General features: G+C 35.7%; 1 protein-coding gene across 3 annotated transcripts; it reads right to left on the reverse strand.

The window, feature by feature from the left end:
• Nucleotides 1–3,277: 3,277 nt before the first annotated feature.
• On the reverse strand, nucleotides 3,278–11,716 carry LOC149245173 (uncharacterized). Of its 3 annotated transcripts, none has more exons than XM_089457686.1 (4): nucleotides 9,969–11,716; nucleotides 7,375–7,521; nucleotides 7,125–7,250; nucleotides 3,278–3,622 (listed from the first exon to the last, which is right to left on the reverse strand). In XM_089457686.1, exons 1-4 carry the CDS (start codon nucleotides 11,541–11,543, stop codon nucleotides 3,341–3,343), a joined length of 2,130 nt encoding a protein of 709 aa, XP_089313812.1. In that variant the 5' UTR covers nucleotides 11,544–11,716; the 3' UTR covers nucleotides 3,278–3,340. The 3 variants fall into 3 exon arrangements, with proteins under 3 accessions (XP_089313812.1, XP_089313813.1, XP_089313814.1); XM_089457687.1 differs by having other exon boundaries at nucleotides 3,317–3,632; nucleotides 9,969–11,710; XM_089457688.1 differs by lacking the exon at nucleotides 3,278–3,622 and having other exon boundaries at nucleotides 7,342–7,521; nucleotides 9,969–11,690.
• Nucleotides 11,717–11,991: the final 275 nt, after the last annotated feature.

Below are 11,991 nucleotides of genomic sequence, written 5' to 3' on the forward strand. Positions count from 1 at the left end.
TTTTTCTCTATGATATTATAATAACCATTGTAATATATCAATTATTTATAATTATGTTTTTGAGAAAGTGTTTATGAGGATGTGTTTGTTCCAAACTTCTGCACTTCCACCTCCACATCAAGTTCGCTTATAAAATGTTTTGTCGATTTAAGATGCTATGAACATGGTTTGTACTAGTTTTATTACAAATAAAGTGTTTATGATCATTGAAAAACATAAAAAGTGCAACTCATGAACTGAAAATATCGAAGCTCCTCTATAAGAAAAAATCTTGGCATTTGACATATGCCACATGGTTTCCATCAATAGTGTCATGCTTTAATTATGTTCTTTTTTATTTTCAAGACATGGTTGGAAAAATTATTAATTTGTAAGAGTAATAATTAATATCCTTAAAATTAAATGTTAAAATACAAGATTATAATTTAATTATTTAAATATAATTTGTTAACACAAACATAAAAACAAGCCAAATAGCTTTACGGCTAGAAACCATGGGAACCATTAAAAAAAGGGTGGGCCACATAACGCATATGCTATAAGCAAAAATCCTAGAATCTGGCATTTTCTATAGGAGTTACATCAAAAGTGTTAACAATCAATGCTAAAATGTACCTTGACACATAAATATAATAAAATCTATATGCTAAGGATATGCAAAATATAAAATAAAATGAATTAACTAACTTTAAATCAAAATACTTAACCATTAATGCCTAAGATTAAATAATTAACTCTAAAATAAAACAGCTTGACACTTAACCCTAGCGCATCCTCAATATGATAAAAAATATCTAAAATCGCTTGAGAACTAACTCGGGTCCCAAATTTGAACGGTGGTGCATATGGAACTCTATGTTGGACAGTAGGCATTGCCAAAATGGCTAGTAGCAAAGAGTGTGTTGGAATTGATGTCAACAACCATGGGGGTGATGTGTGGGATAGTTGGCATTGTCTCATTGCTAGTGACAACAAGTGCATTGGAACTGATGTCAACCATACTAGCATCAATGATAGTGGTAGCAGATGTGTTGGCATAGATGTCCACTATGCTAGCATTTATGTGCTTGGTGTGTCAAGCTTAGGGGGAGTCCTATGGTTTTTTCAATCTCTAGTAGAGAACCATCGTAGTAACAAGTTATTACAGAAGCTATAATATTATGACTACGATGGATTGGGAGTCCTAGGCTTTGGAGGCACTCAAGGGGAGTCATATGGTTGATATATTCTATTTTAGATAATGATCATAGTAGCAGGCTTATTGGAAAAGACATAATATGATGACTATGATGGTGGGGAGTCCTAGAGTTTGGAGGAGATTATGCCTCATAAGATTAGCTTAGATGCTCTTATTTATGACATTTCTGGATAGTTCTTGGAAATATATTTCGAATGGTATGCTAAAGTTGGGAAATGGACCCCTAGATCAACATTCACTACAACAAAACCAACGATTTGCGCCATATTTAGCGCCAGATTTTAGTGCATTTTTTTTGTAATTGTGATGAGCAACCTGGCGCTAAATCTGGCTCTATTGTACAATTTTTAAAGCGTCCTTTTTTGCACCTGATTTTGCATCCTTTTTCACGCTAGATTTTGCATCATTTTTTACACCAAACTATGCATCATTTTTTGCGTCAAATTTTGAACCAAGATTTGCATCTTATTTTATGACAGGTTTTGCTTCTAGTTTTGTGTCATTTTTTGCATCTATTTTTCATTCTCTTTTGCTTCCTATTTTGTGTCATTCTTTGCTTCCATTTTTGCACCATCATTTGCATCAAGTTTACACTGTATTTTGAATCCAATTTAACGTCTTTTTATGCATCCATTTTGTGTCAGTTTTTGCATCTAGTCTTACGCCAGGTTTTGTATCTAGTCTTACACTAGTTTTTGCTTCTATTTTTGCACCAGCTTTGGTGCCTATCTTTGCACCATGTGTTGAATTTGATTTAGCACCAAATTTTGCATCCATTTTTGTGCCCATTTTTGCATCTTTTTTTGGACCATTTTTTACATCCACATTTACGTTTGATTTGTCTCCATTTTTCCCATCTCATTTTGCACCATATTTTGCGTCATTTGTTTCATCCAATTTTGCATCATTTTTAACACCATCTCTTGCATCTAATGTTACATCATTTTGAGCATCCAAATTTGCATTTATATTTGCATCTTATGTTGAGTCATGTGTTGTGTCCACCTTTGCATCTTATTTTGTGTCTAATGGTACATTCAATTTAGAGCCATTTTTTACGTCTACTTTTGTATTTGTTTTTGCACCAAGTTTTGCATCCAATTTTAAGCTATTTTATGCCCCTTTTTGCACCATTTTTTGTGTCTACTTGTGTCCAATGTTGCACCATTATTTACACCGACTTTTTCATCCAATTTTGCATTTTTTTGGTGTCTAGTTTTACATCGTTTTCACCATCCAAATTTGCATCTTTTTTTGCCTCATTTTGTGTCCACATTTGCATATAATTTTGTGTCTGAGTTCGAGCCTAAATTTGCATGTGATTAGGAATCATTTTTTACATCCAATATGGCATCCTTGGTTTCACCTTTTTTCAGCCCCATTTTGCATCTTGTTTTATGTCTTTCTTACATCTTTTTTTTTTCCTTTTTTGCACCCAAGTTTGCATCCCAAATTTACACCATTATTTGCATCATCATTTGGCATATTAATTTGTAACGTTTTTTGCTTCTTTTTAACGCTCAACTTTGCATCTTATTTTACATCTAGTTGTTGTCTTTTTTTGCATCTAATTTGGTGCCCATTTATGTGTCCTTGTTATTGCCCAATTTGATATCCTTTTGTATGCCATGTTTTGTTCCCTTCTTTGTGTCAACTATTGCACAATTTTTCACTTCTAATTTAAAACACTTTGTATGTCAATTGTTTGCATTTTGTATTAATTCCTAGTTTAACATCCAATTTTACTTTCAATTTTGCATCCATGGTTACATCCGCATTTGACTTCTTATATAGAGTATATTTTTCTTTACATATATGACCCCCTTTATAGATTCATAGTGAAATATATGATAGTTTCTAAATATCATTAAAGCAGATATCACAATTCAAAATCATTTGTAAAGAAATTTAAGAGAAATTGACAACATCCATCCAAAAAAATAACAATGTGTCATTAACAATTTTCAAAACATGTATAAAATAGCAACATAATACTAATAAAATCAGTATTATTTTTAATCAAAACAAGTAAAATTCAAATATGATTAACAAATCAAAATATTTCATGAATATCGTTATTCTACGATAAATTAACAACATACATAAATCAAACTCATCGTATGATTACAAAATCAAAATGTCTCATTGATATAGGGTAAATTCACAACACCCATCTAAACATAACAATGTCATTCTACACAATAATTTCTTCATAAAAAACAATGCATGTGCATGCCTAGCTACCACCACCAAGATCATCCTCATGATCATCTTGACCATCCTCATTACTCTGATCCACATCATCACCAACACCGCAACTATCATCATCATCTCCTCCTTCACCACCATCATCCTCATCCTCATCCTCATCATCTCCTGATATATGTTGAACATAATTTGGATCATCGTCTTGGCAATCATTACCTATAGCATTCTGACAAAAAAAATCAATATTACATGTTAGTATTAATTACATAACACAACGCATGTTTTTGTTATACAATGTTAACCATAAAATGAGGTAAGATATACTAGCATTTGCACCAGATGTTGCAAAGGAAACGTCGTAAGGCATAAATTGAAAAATACAAATACAACAAAAGAATACTTTGATAAAGAATAAAAATATATTGAATGCTCAAATCAATGCCCCATTAACTGGAAGCATTTAGTAGACATATCTAATGCAGAGACAAGCAAAAATATATAATTCTTCAAATTCTAGATGGATGCAATCACTTAGTAATGCCATGTTGAGAACCTTCCTCTACTTGTAATATCCTCTATCAGGGGCAACCTTCACGCCTCTACCTTATATCAACACTGACGAAGTTAGCAATCCCATTGGCCCATCCTATTTATCTGTCAAGTTTGAAGCATAAGGCAAGTGACTGGACACTGGTATTATACAATAAGCTGAAACCTAAACTGAACTTCCCCCATGGGCATGACGGACAAGAGATGGGGCTTTTCTTAAATAGAAGAGATAGGGCAATCTTTACATCCCTACCTCATCAACACTGATGAAGTTAGCAATCCCATTGGCCTATCCTATTTACCTGTCAAGTTTGAAACATACGGCAAGAGACTGGACACTGGCCAATCCTATCAGATATCCCTCTATCAAAGCAACATTCTAATGGCCCCTGCTACAATTATACAATATCTAGAGAGCATCATTAGAAACATCCTTTGGAGAGATAAAAATGAAAACAAGTGGCCTCTACTCCATTGGAAATGGGTGGCATTTCTTAAATAAGGTACGAGGGACAGAATGCAAGATCTTTTTAGCAAGGTCCCCTATACGAAAATCTATTGATACTATTGATGGAAACACACTTTGGAATAAATCAATTAGAAGTATCTGGTGTGAGGCAAAAAATAGAAGAGATAATCAAGAAAATATGTATGCCTAAAGGTTGTATAATCTACAACGATGTGCTTCAAAGTAAAATTTTATCTAAGGTAGACACAGAAGTTTCAATTCATACAAAATTAACTATCAAATTGTTTTGTTTAGACTCTTAGAGCTAACTTTAAGTTTTAACAGCAGAAGATCAGACAGACCAGTAGTTTAGGAACTCTGCACTCCTCACCATTTTTGTATACTTATGGAGAAATTATAGATTTGTCAGATGGATGAAGATGTTTCTGAAAGCATCATTTTGCAAACATGCAAATTCTCCTCTGCGTAAACAAATAAAAGCTGAAAAAAGAGAAGAAACCAAAAAAGGGGTAGAAGTATAGGCCAACCCAATGTGAAATTTCAATATAACCTTCTCTAACCTTGTCTAATTTCTAAACAACACATTTAACTAGTCATTGATGTCATGTTTCCTCTTTGATGCTTTACATCAAATTAACTTCATCTAACCCCAGCAAGGTAGATGTGCCCACCACACCACTTCATGAGAATGTGTACACAGTTGTACGTCCCTTCATTATCTCAGATGATGCTTTTACTCTCCACCAAACTCCTCGCATGAGAAAAGCAATCTTTGCAAGGTCTCAGTTCAGATTTGGGAAGCTTTGCAAAGGCACATTGTGTTGTTTCATGATGGTAAATGTTATTCATGAATGGCAATTTCTATCTGATTATGCTGAATCCAGGGCATCCTCTGTTATTCCTTGCTGCTTTATGGTTTTTCTGGTTTTGTTTATGGTGGTGTGAGGCTTTGTCGAGGTGTGGTGTGAGAGAGGGACCAGACCATCTTGGGCTACCCTCCTCTTGGGATCAGCTCCTACTCAGGTCTCTTTATTTTCTTCCTCTCGTCAAGTCCTTACTCCTCAGTTGGCCGGGGCACGCACTTCTGAGGTGGATTCTATCTGCAGCAGGGCCTCCTCAGGGCATACATAACCCCGAAAGCTCATCAATTGCCGTGTGAGTTGGAACTAGCATTTGAGGGTGGGAAAATGGCAATGGAAATTTGAGAGGTATCACTGCTTCATTGCTGAAAGGTCATCTATCAAGAGTAGATGTACCAGTCCCATTACAACTAGACAGCTGCAGGGAAGGGTACTCCTTTCCAAAAATGACACTAAAAACAAAATTCTGATGATGATGAACATGATGCAGTTGGAATTTAAAGCCATGGACAAGCATTTGACAAGGATAAAAGCAGTCTTACTGCATGGCAAAGGCCCAACTCATCTAGACAGTCCAGGTGATCAAGCACCCATAGATGTGGAGGTTTCCACCTCCTAGTCTCCTCATGAAAATTTATGTTTTCTATCTTTACTATTATAGTAGGATTATGTGTTATATTTTGTGGCTGTTAAGCCAAGGCACTGTAGGCTTTTTTAGAACTCAGTATATTTTTTTAAAATGTATATTTTTGGACAGCAGACCTCCTGTATTGCCAATGGTCCGGTTTCCCTAGTGGCAGACCAGAGGCATACAGAAGGTTGGATCATATGTGATCATCAACAGTTAATAAAAGGCCTTTAAATTACCTCCCCACCCCCTCCCAAAAATAAAAAATAAAAATCATCTATAAAGTTTAGAAACTCAATTATTGAGAAGATTTTTCGGCATAAATCACATCATAAATCATTTGTCGACGCGTTCCAAACCAACAAGTGTGGTTCATCGTCAGGACAAGTTGAAGATCCAGACCATGGCAGATTATTTTCCAACTAGCAAAATTAAATCACAACTAGGTTATTATCCAGCTAAGATTAATCAGAAATCAATTTTTTAAAAGTATGTTCTTATCAAGCCCAAATTTAATCAAACTTCAATTATACCCTGAAGATGAGCTCTGCAGTGTGGTCAAAAAATTGAGGAATAATCTACTCCAACACAGCTCTCCTCTTGAATAAAATAATGTCCAGCTACCTGAGCTTTAAAGTCATTCTAACCTTTTGTATGGAAGATTTATAGAATTCATTTCCATTTTAGTTATAGAAAATCCCAATAAAGATAGTGATTGATTTCATGTTTGTACATATGTAATGAACACTTAGCACAATAGTATAGCTCAGTTTGCCCAACCCTTTCTACAGAAGGCATAATACCCAGGGAGGTTACAGGATCTATTCCCAAGTAGTTCTGTCCAGTTACCAGCTGGTATTTCAACTAGAAGTCAATTCCATTCCTCACCCAGAAAAAAAAATACAGGGAAAGGAGGGAGAAAGGGGGATTCCATCACTCTGACAATGTACCAACTTCCTCACTTGGAACAGTTAATATGTGGGCAAGTTAAGGGAACATCTTTCTCTGGGAAAATTAATATAAACAATTACTGATGCAGTTACCTCCTTATAATGGCATAAATAAAAATTTTGTTGAATTAATGTTTGTAAGGAATTATCTTTGTAAGGTTCCAATTTTGATGTACGGGCAGAATAAATTATAAACCTATCCATCAACCAAATGAGTCTTGCAAAAAGAAAGAGATAAAGAGAAACTATTCACAAAACTTACCTTTAGCATTTGATGGCCTCCACTATCACTGGTGCTGAAAAGTTGCAACATCGGTGTTTCTTTTTGCGAAGGAGAGTGAGTAATTTCACTGCCTTTCTCAAAATTTGATAAATCACCCTCCCAGTCCTGTAGTAGTCACAAAGAAACATCTTAATATAATGAGGCATTTTCCAAACAAAACCTTTTTAAAAATGGTGCATTGGATAAGGTAGCCTACGTCAGAACACTGTATAGGTCATAGAGGGAAGACCTGTAGCTGCTCTCGGATGGCAGGCACAACCTTATGCAAACTGTCAAAACAGCATGGCGCACTTCCCGACTTCACATCATTGTATGTCGAATCTATGCTTCGAATAAGACACAGTAGCTCTTTTGAAGATACCAAAACACTTAATACCTACAGATGAAAACAAAATATTACATTAGAATACAACAGACTTTAACAAATTATAAAACCGGTTTTCTGGAAAAGCAAAGAATAGAGGTAACACTGCAAAGGACACGTTCAGAAAAAGATGTTATTGCCATTACATATCTCAGTTCTAATGATACAATGAAATACGCATGGAAATTCAACTGTGAATAACCACAGTCCACCCTTTTGAATCCCATTTGATATACTTGTCAGAAAATACATTAACAAACAAAATTATACATGTACTATGAACTCCAGTATAAACTGACATAAATCTCAGCCAAATACCAAACCTGTTGAAAATTAAAGTGATCATGAATATACAACGAAAATGCACGAATGTAAATTGGATTTCAAGTATTGTTTCTATCTGGATAAAAGAAACAAATTAGAAATAATAACCACCAACTGCTACCGTTATCAAAGAAGTGAACTTGTTAGAAGATCAAGCTAAAACAGTGAAATATTGAAATCCAGGAACATTTTCAATAAGACATTAAAAAACAATCATCAAACTTGGCAGGAAACGCAAGGTTTCAGGCAAGACCACTGCCCACCCAACCATGATCCACCTAAGTAACATTGAGTTGCACTCACTTCTTATGTGACTTGAGAATGGATTACGAATGCCGACTATTGGCATATCAACATTATCCAGACAGTTATAGGGAAAGATTTGAGAAACTTAGGACTTCAATTTTCTTTGAAAGCAACAGACTTACTACACACATTCAGGACATTTTTTGGTCAGAAAATCATTATGATTTACCAGCATGGATCCATCTTAAGCACGGATTCACATAAGTTGATATTCACATAAGTTATTGATATAGATCTTCAAGTCTTACTACACACATTCAGGACATTTTTTGGTCAGAAAAGCATTATGATTTACCAGCATGGATCCATCTTAAGCACGGATTCACATAAGTTGATATTCACACAAGTTATTAATATAGATCTTCAAGTAATTTATTTATATAAAGTGTTAACTTATTTTTTGAAAAGTATAAGGTTTAAACATCTTACTCGCATAATTTTTTTTACTTCTAATTACTTTACATGAAATTATATTATAGGTCAAATGGATAACTAATTAAACATGTATAGCATATTCTTTTTTTCTTTTTTATTATAGCCAACATTACTTTTCTATTTAGAGAATATTTTATTTTTATTTTAAGAGGGACACATGTCAACTCTAGAGTCCAAGTTGAGCACGGACATACTTACACATCACGTTCACACTGGGCTGTAAAATGAGCCTCCTAGCCCAATTATACTATAAAGACAGCAAACATGATCACTCCCAATTTGTGTTGAGAACCCTTGACAGTGCATAAGAATATACCAAAAAACATTTTCTTCAAAATTGCATAGTCAAACCAGGTTTGGGTTGGGATCACAAGTTTGTCCATATCCATTCAATATCTATGCCCATTATACAAAGTTAGCGAAGTACCTATCAGATGTAAAATGCAAAACTCAATCCTTCTTTGCAGAACTCGTCCAAAACATGAAGCATATAAATTGCTCGCTGAATTATCAAATAGAAGTAACTTCAGTGCAATGACATCAGGCTGAATTTACCCATTGTTTCTCGAGCAATAGACATGATAATTTATGGAAATGACCCTCCACAAAAGACTGTAAATAGATGGTGTGCTTAGCTATTTGATTGGAAATCTTGTCTACAACTATTTAAACTACAATGAATTTGTCAACATAAAATAATAAGTTGGATAGGTATTTTTCAGACACAAAGCATTTGAGATCCAAAAAATAGACGCTAATCTAAATGTCTCTAATTTAAACCACAGACAATTATTTGTTTGTTGAATTAACAACCAAATTAAGTTTCAATAACACGACGTAATTTTCACATACAAAGCATTTGAGTGCAAAATAAGAAAGATAGTTTAAACGCCTATAAAATAAACCAAGGACATTTTTTGTCTGTTAAACTAATAAACAATTATATCAAATTCAAGCCTACATTTACATGCATGAAGACTGCTCATAACTTAATCTATCAGGAATGGATCATTTGTTGTTAATGTTGAATTTTTCTGTTAATATAGCACTGACAGCAAGGCAAATTCAATATTTAAAAGGCAGCAATCTACATTCGGATCTGGACAACACTTTTTCTCCTTTCCTGCTATGTGATTATTCCCATGCAAGAGGAAGTTCCAACTAATTGATTTTCACACTTCCAAAAGTAAATTCCTCATGTCTGAATTTTCTAGATACAAAACCTAGGTATAATAATCCTAATTGTTGATCCTACCTTGAAATAAGTACCTTTAATCCACCATTGGATCTTGCTTTAAATAAACATGGGGTCTTGCTTGAAGTGTCAAAGTTTATTCATCTATTCCTTGCTATTATCAATAAGACATAATAGAATAAAGGAAAGAGCAATGCACCTTGTGAGTCATCTGAAGAACTGCCTTGGTATTGATGTGCACGAACTTGTGGGCAAATACAAGAAACTGAACAACAAGAGAGCTATAAAAAGGATAATTAGCCAGAACATAGTTTTGCCAATGATCATTATATCCATAACAACTTTCTTTCGTGCTTCTTTTTACTAATGATCCCACAGAATCAGTACCAGTCTTTTGCTTTTGAAGCAAGCTACCTGAAAGTGGAGACAATCGTTGATCCCTATCCCTAAGCATCTTATTCTCTGCCTCCAAATAATGATCCTCTTCGAGAGCGGGCATCATTTCGCCTTCTTCACCAATATTCCAAGGCTGTAAATAATCCAACCATAGATCAATAATGTGTGTAGCCTTCTTCAGACAAGCACCTACTGGCCAATAACTGAAAGCTCGTAATATAAACCTGTACAAAGGCCTCTGTAACAGAAGGGACCATGTAGCAGGCACAACCAAACTACTCCGTGGCAAGGAAAATGACCTCAATCTCAAGGTATCCATTTGTGATGCAGCTCTCCATCCAGAATTCAACTCTTCTTGAGGACAACACAAAGTACTGCTTACATAATTGACCAGTATTTTCACAGCCTCTGTGATTTCTACACTGGGGAGACCATACCTATGATATCGATTATTAACAGGTAACAAAATACCAAAAGACTGGCAAACCCGTGAAGGTAAGGGCGAAAAATCGTCATTCACTAACCAAAACTGTACAAAGGTATGAACAACAAACTCGGCGCGAGAAAATATCGATGGATTCTCCTCGAAAAAATGATGTACAGACACACTGGGAGCACAAAAATCAGATATAGGAACAAATTTGTGTAGATACAAATTCAGAAGATGCAAATAAGGGCTAGAATTGAACTTCACAGGCCTTCCATTGTCATGGCTACCGTGCAAACTATGCAGAGAAGACGGCCATTTCTCGAAACGAGACCGGGAAGCCTTCTTAAACCCCAATTTCATTTCATCCGAATCCGAACGATGCATAATATCATTATCTTTGCATACAGCGTAATAAGCAAACCAAAACATAAAATACTCAAATGCATTCAACTGCACCTGAAATCCTCCTCCATGGCCGTCCTCCTTCAATCGGTCTTTAAATAAAGCAGGGCAGACTTCAGATAAGATATACAAACCCCTCTCCGACTGAAGCATGTGACGAATCCACGCCGGAAGGCGCTCGGATGGAAACACATAGCGAACCACATTTTCCTCGTCTGCGGCAAAGATTGACGAAAACAAAGCTCCAGACGGCGAGAGAAGATTTACGACCGCATTCGCGGAATGCTCAGAGGTCTGCGCGATCCATCCGCCAATGCCGGACGGCTGTAAGACCTCCTCGAAGCCGAAGATCTTGCGGAGCAGAACGGGGAAGCATGTTATGTAAAAATGCCTGGTCTGATCCCAGCTGTGCCTATCGATGAAGGATTCCACGACCCGGCATGAATTCAAAATATCAGACGATGATGAGGAAGCATTCAATAACAGCGAACTTAATTCTTGGGCTTCGAAAGAGAAATCTGTCGAAGGTGAAGAAGACACAGCCATTGCACCTCAATTTTACAGTCTCTCTACTGATCCGGTCGGAGGCTTAAATCCCGAGATAAACCCCTTGAATCTTCCTGAACCCTCATGCAGAACCACTAAACCCTACACTACATCGGATCGCAGCACTCACTGATCTAGTATTATAGGCATTCGAAGGTGGGGATACTCTTCTCTTTATTTCAAAATATTTGCACCGCCTTAAGTAGCTTTTCAACTTTTGCCATTTCCCTTGAAAGACGTTAGTGTGGGGTGGGGAAATTATGTTGTTTTTGAGGAGTTTTTTGGTTTGTGGGGACAGGGCCACTCTTTATGTGACCATCCGGGCAAGCGAGGCGGTAATCTTAAGTTCTTGCAGGGATATCTTATCTCTTATGGATTAATATGATTATTGATACTCTCTTATGAATTACTTACATTAGTGATAAGGATAGGGGATTAAAAATTTAAA

Source organism: Pinus tabuliformis, chromosome 7 (assembly GCF_031772625.1).
Source record: "Pinus tabuliformis cultivar Carrire ecotype Pingquan chromosome 7, CPIR1, whole genome shotgun sequence".
Classification (NCBI taxonomy): Eukaryota; Viridiplantae; Streptophyta; class Pinopsida; order Pinales; family Pinaceae; genus Pinus; species Pinus tabuliformis.

Coding starts and splice junctions, on each gene's coding strand:
- LOC149245173 (XM_089457686.1), bottom strand. CDS start 11,543: ATGGCTGTGTCTTCTTCACCTTCGACAGATTTCTCTTTCGAAGCCCAA. Junction 7,522..9,968: donor TTCTTCAGATGACTCACAAG/GTGCATTGCTCT, acceptor TTTCATCTGTAG/GTATTAAGTGTTTTGGTATC. Junction 3,623..7,124: donor GAGGCCATCAAATGCTAAAG/GTAAGTTTTGTG, acceptor AGAATGCTATAG/GTAATGATTGCCAAGACGAT.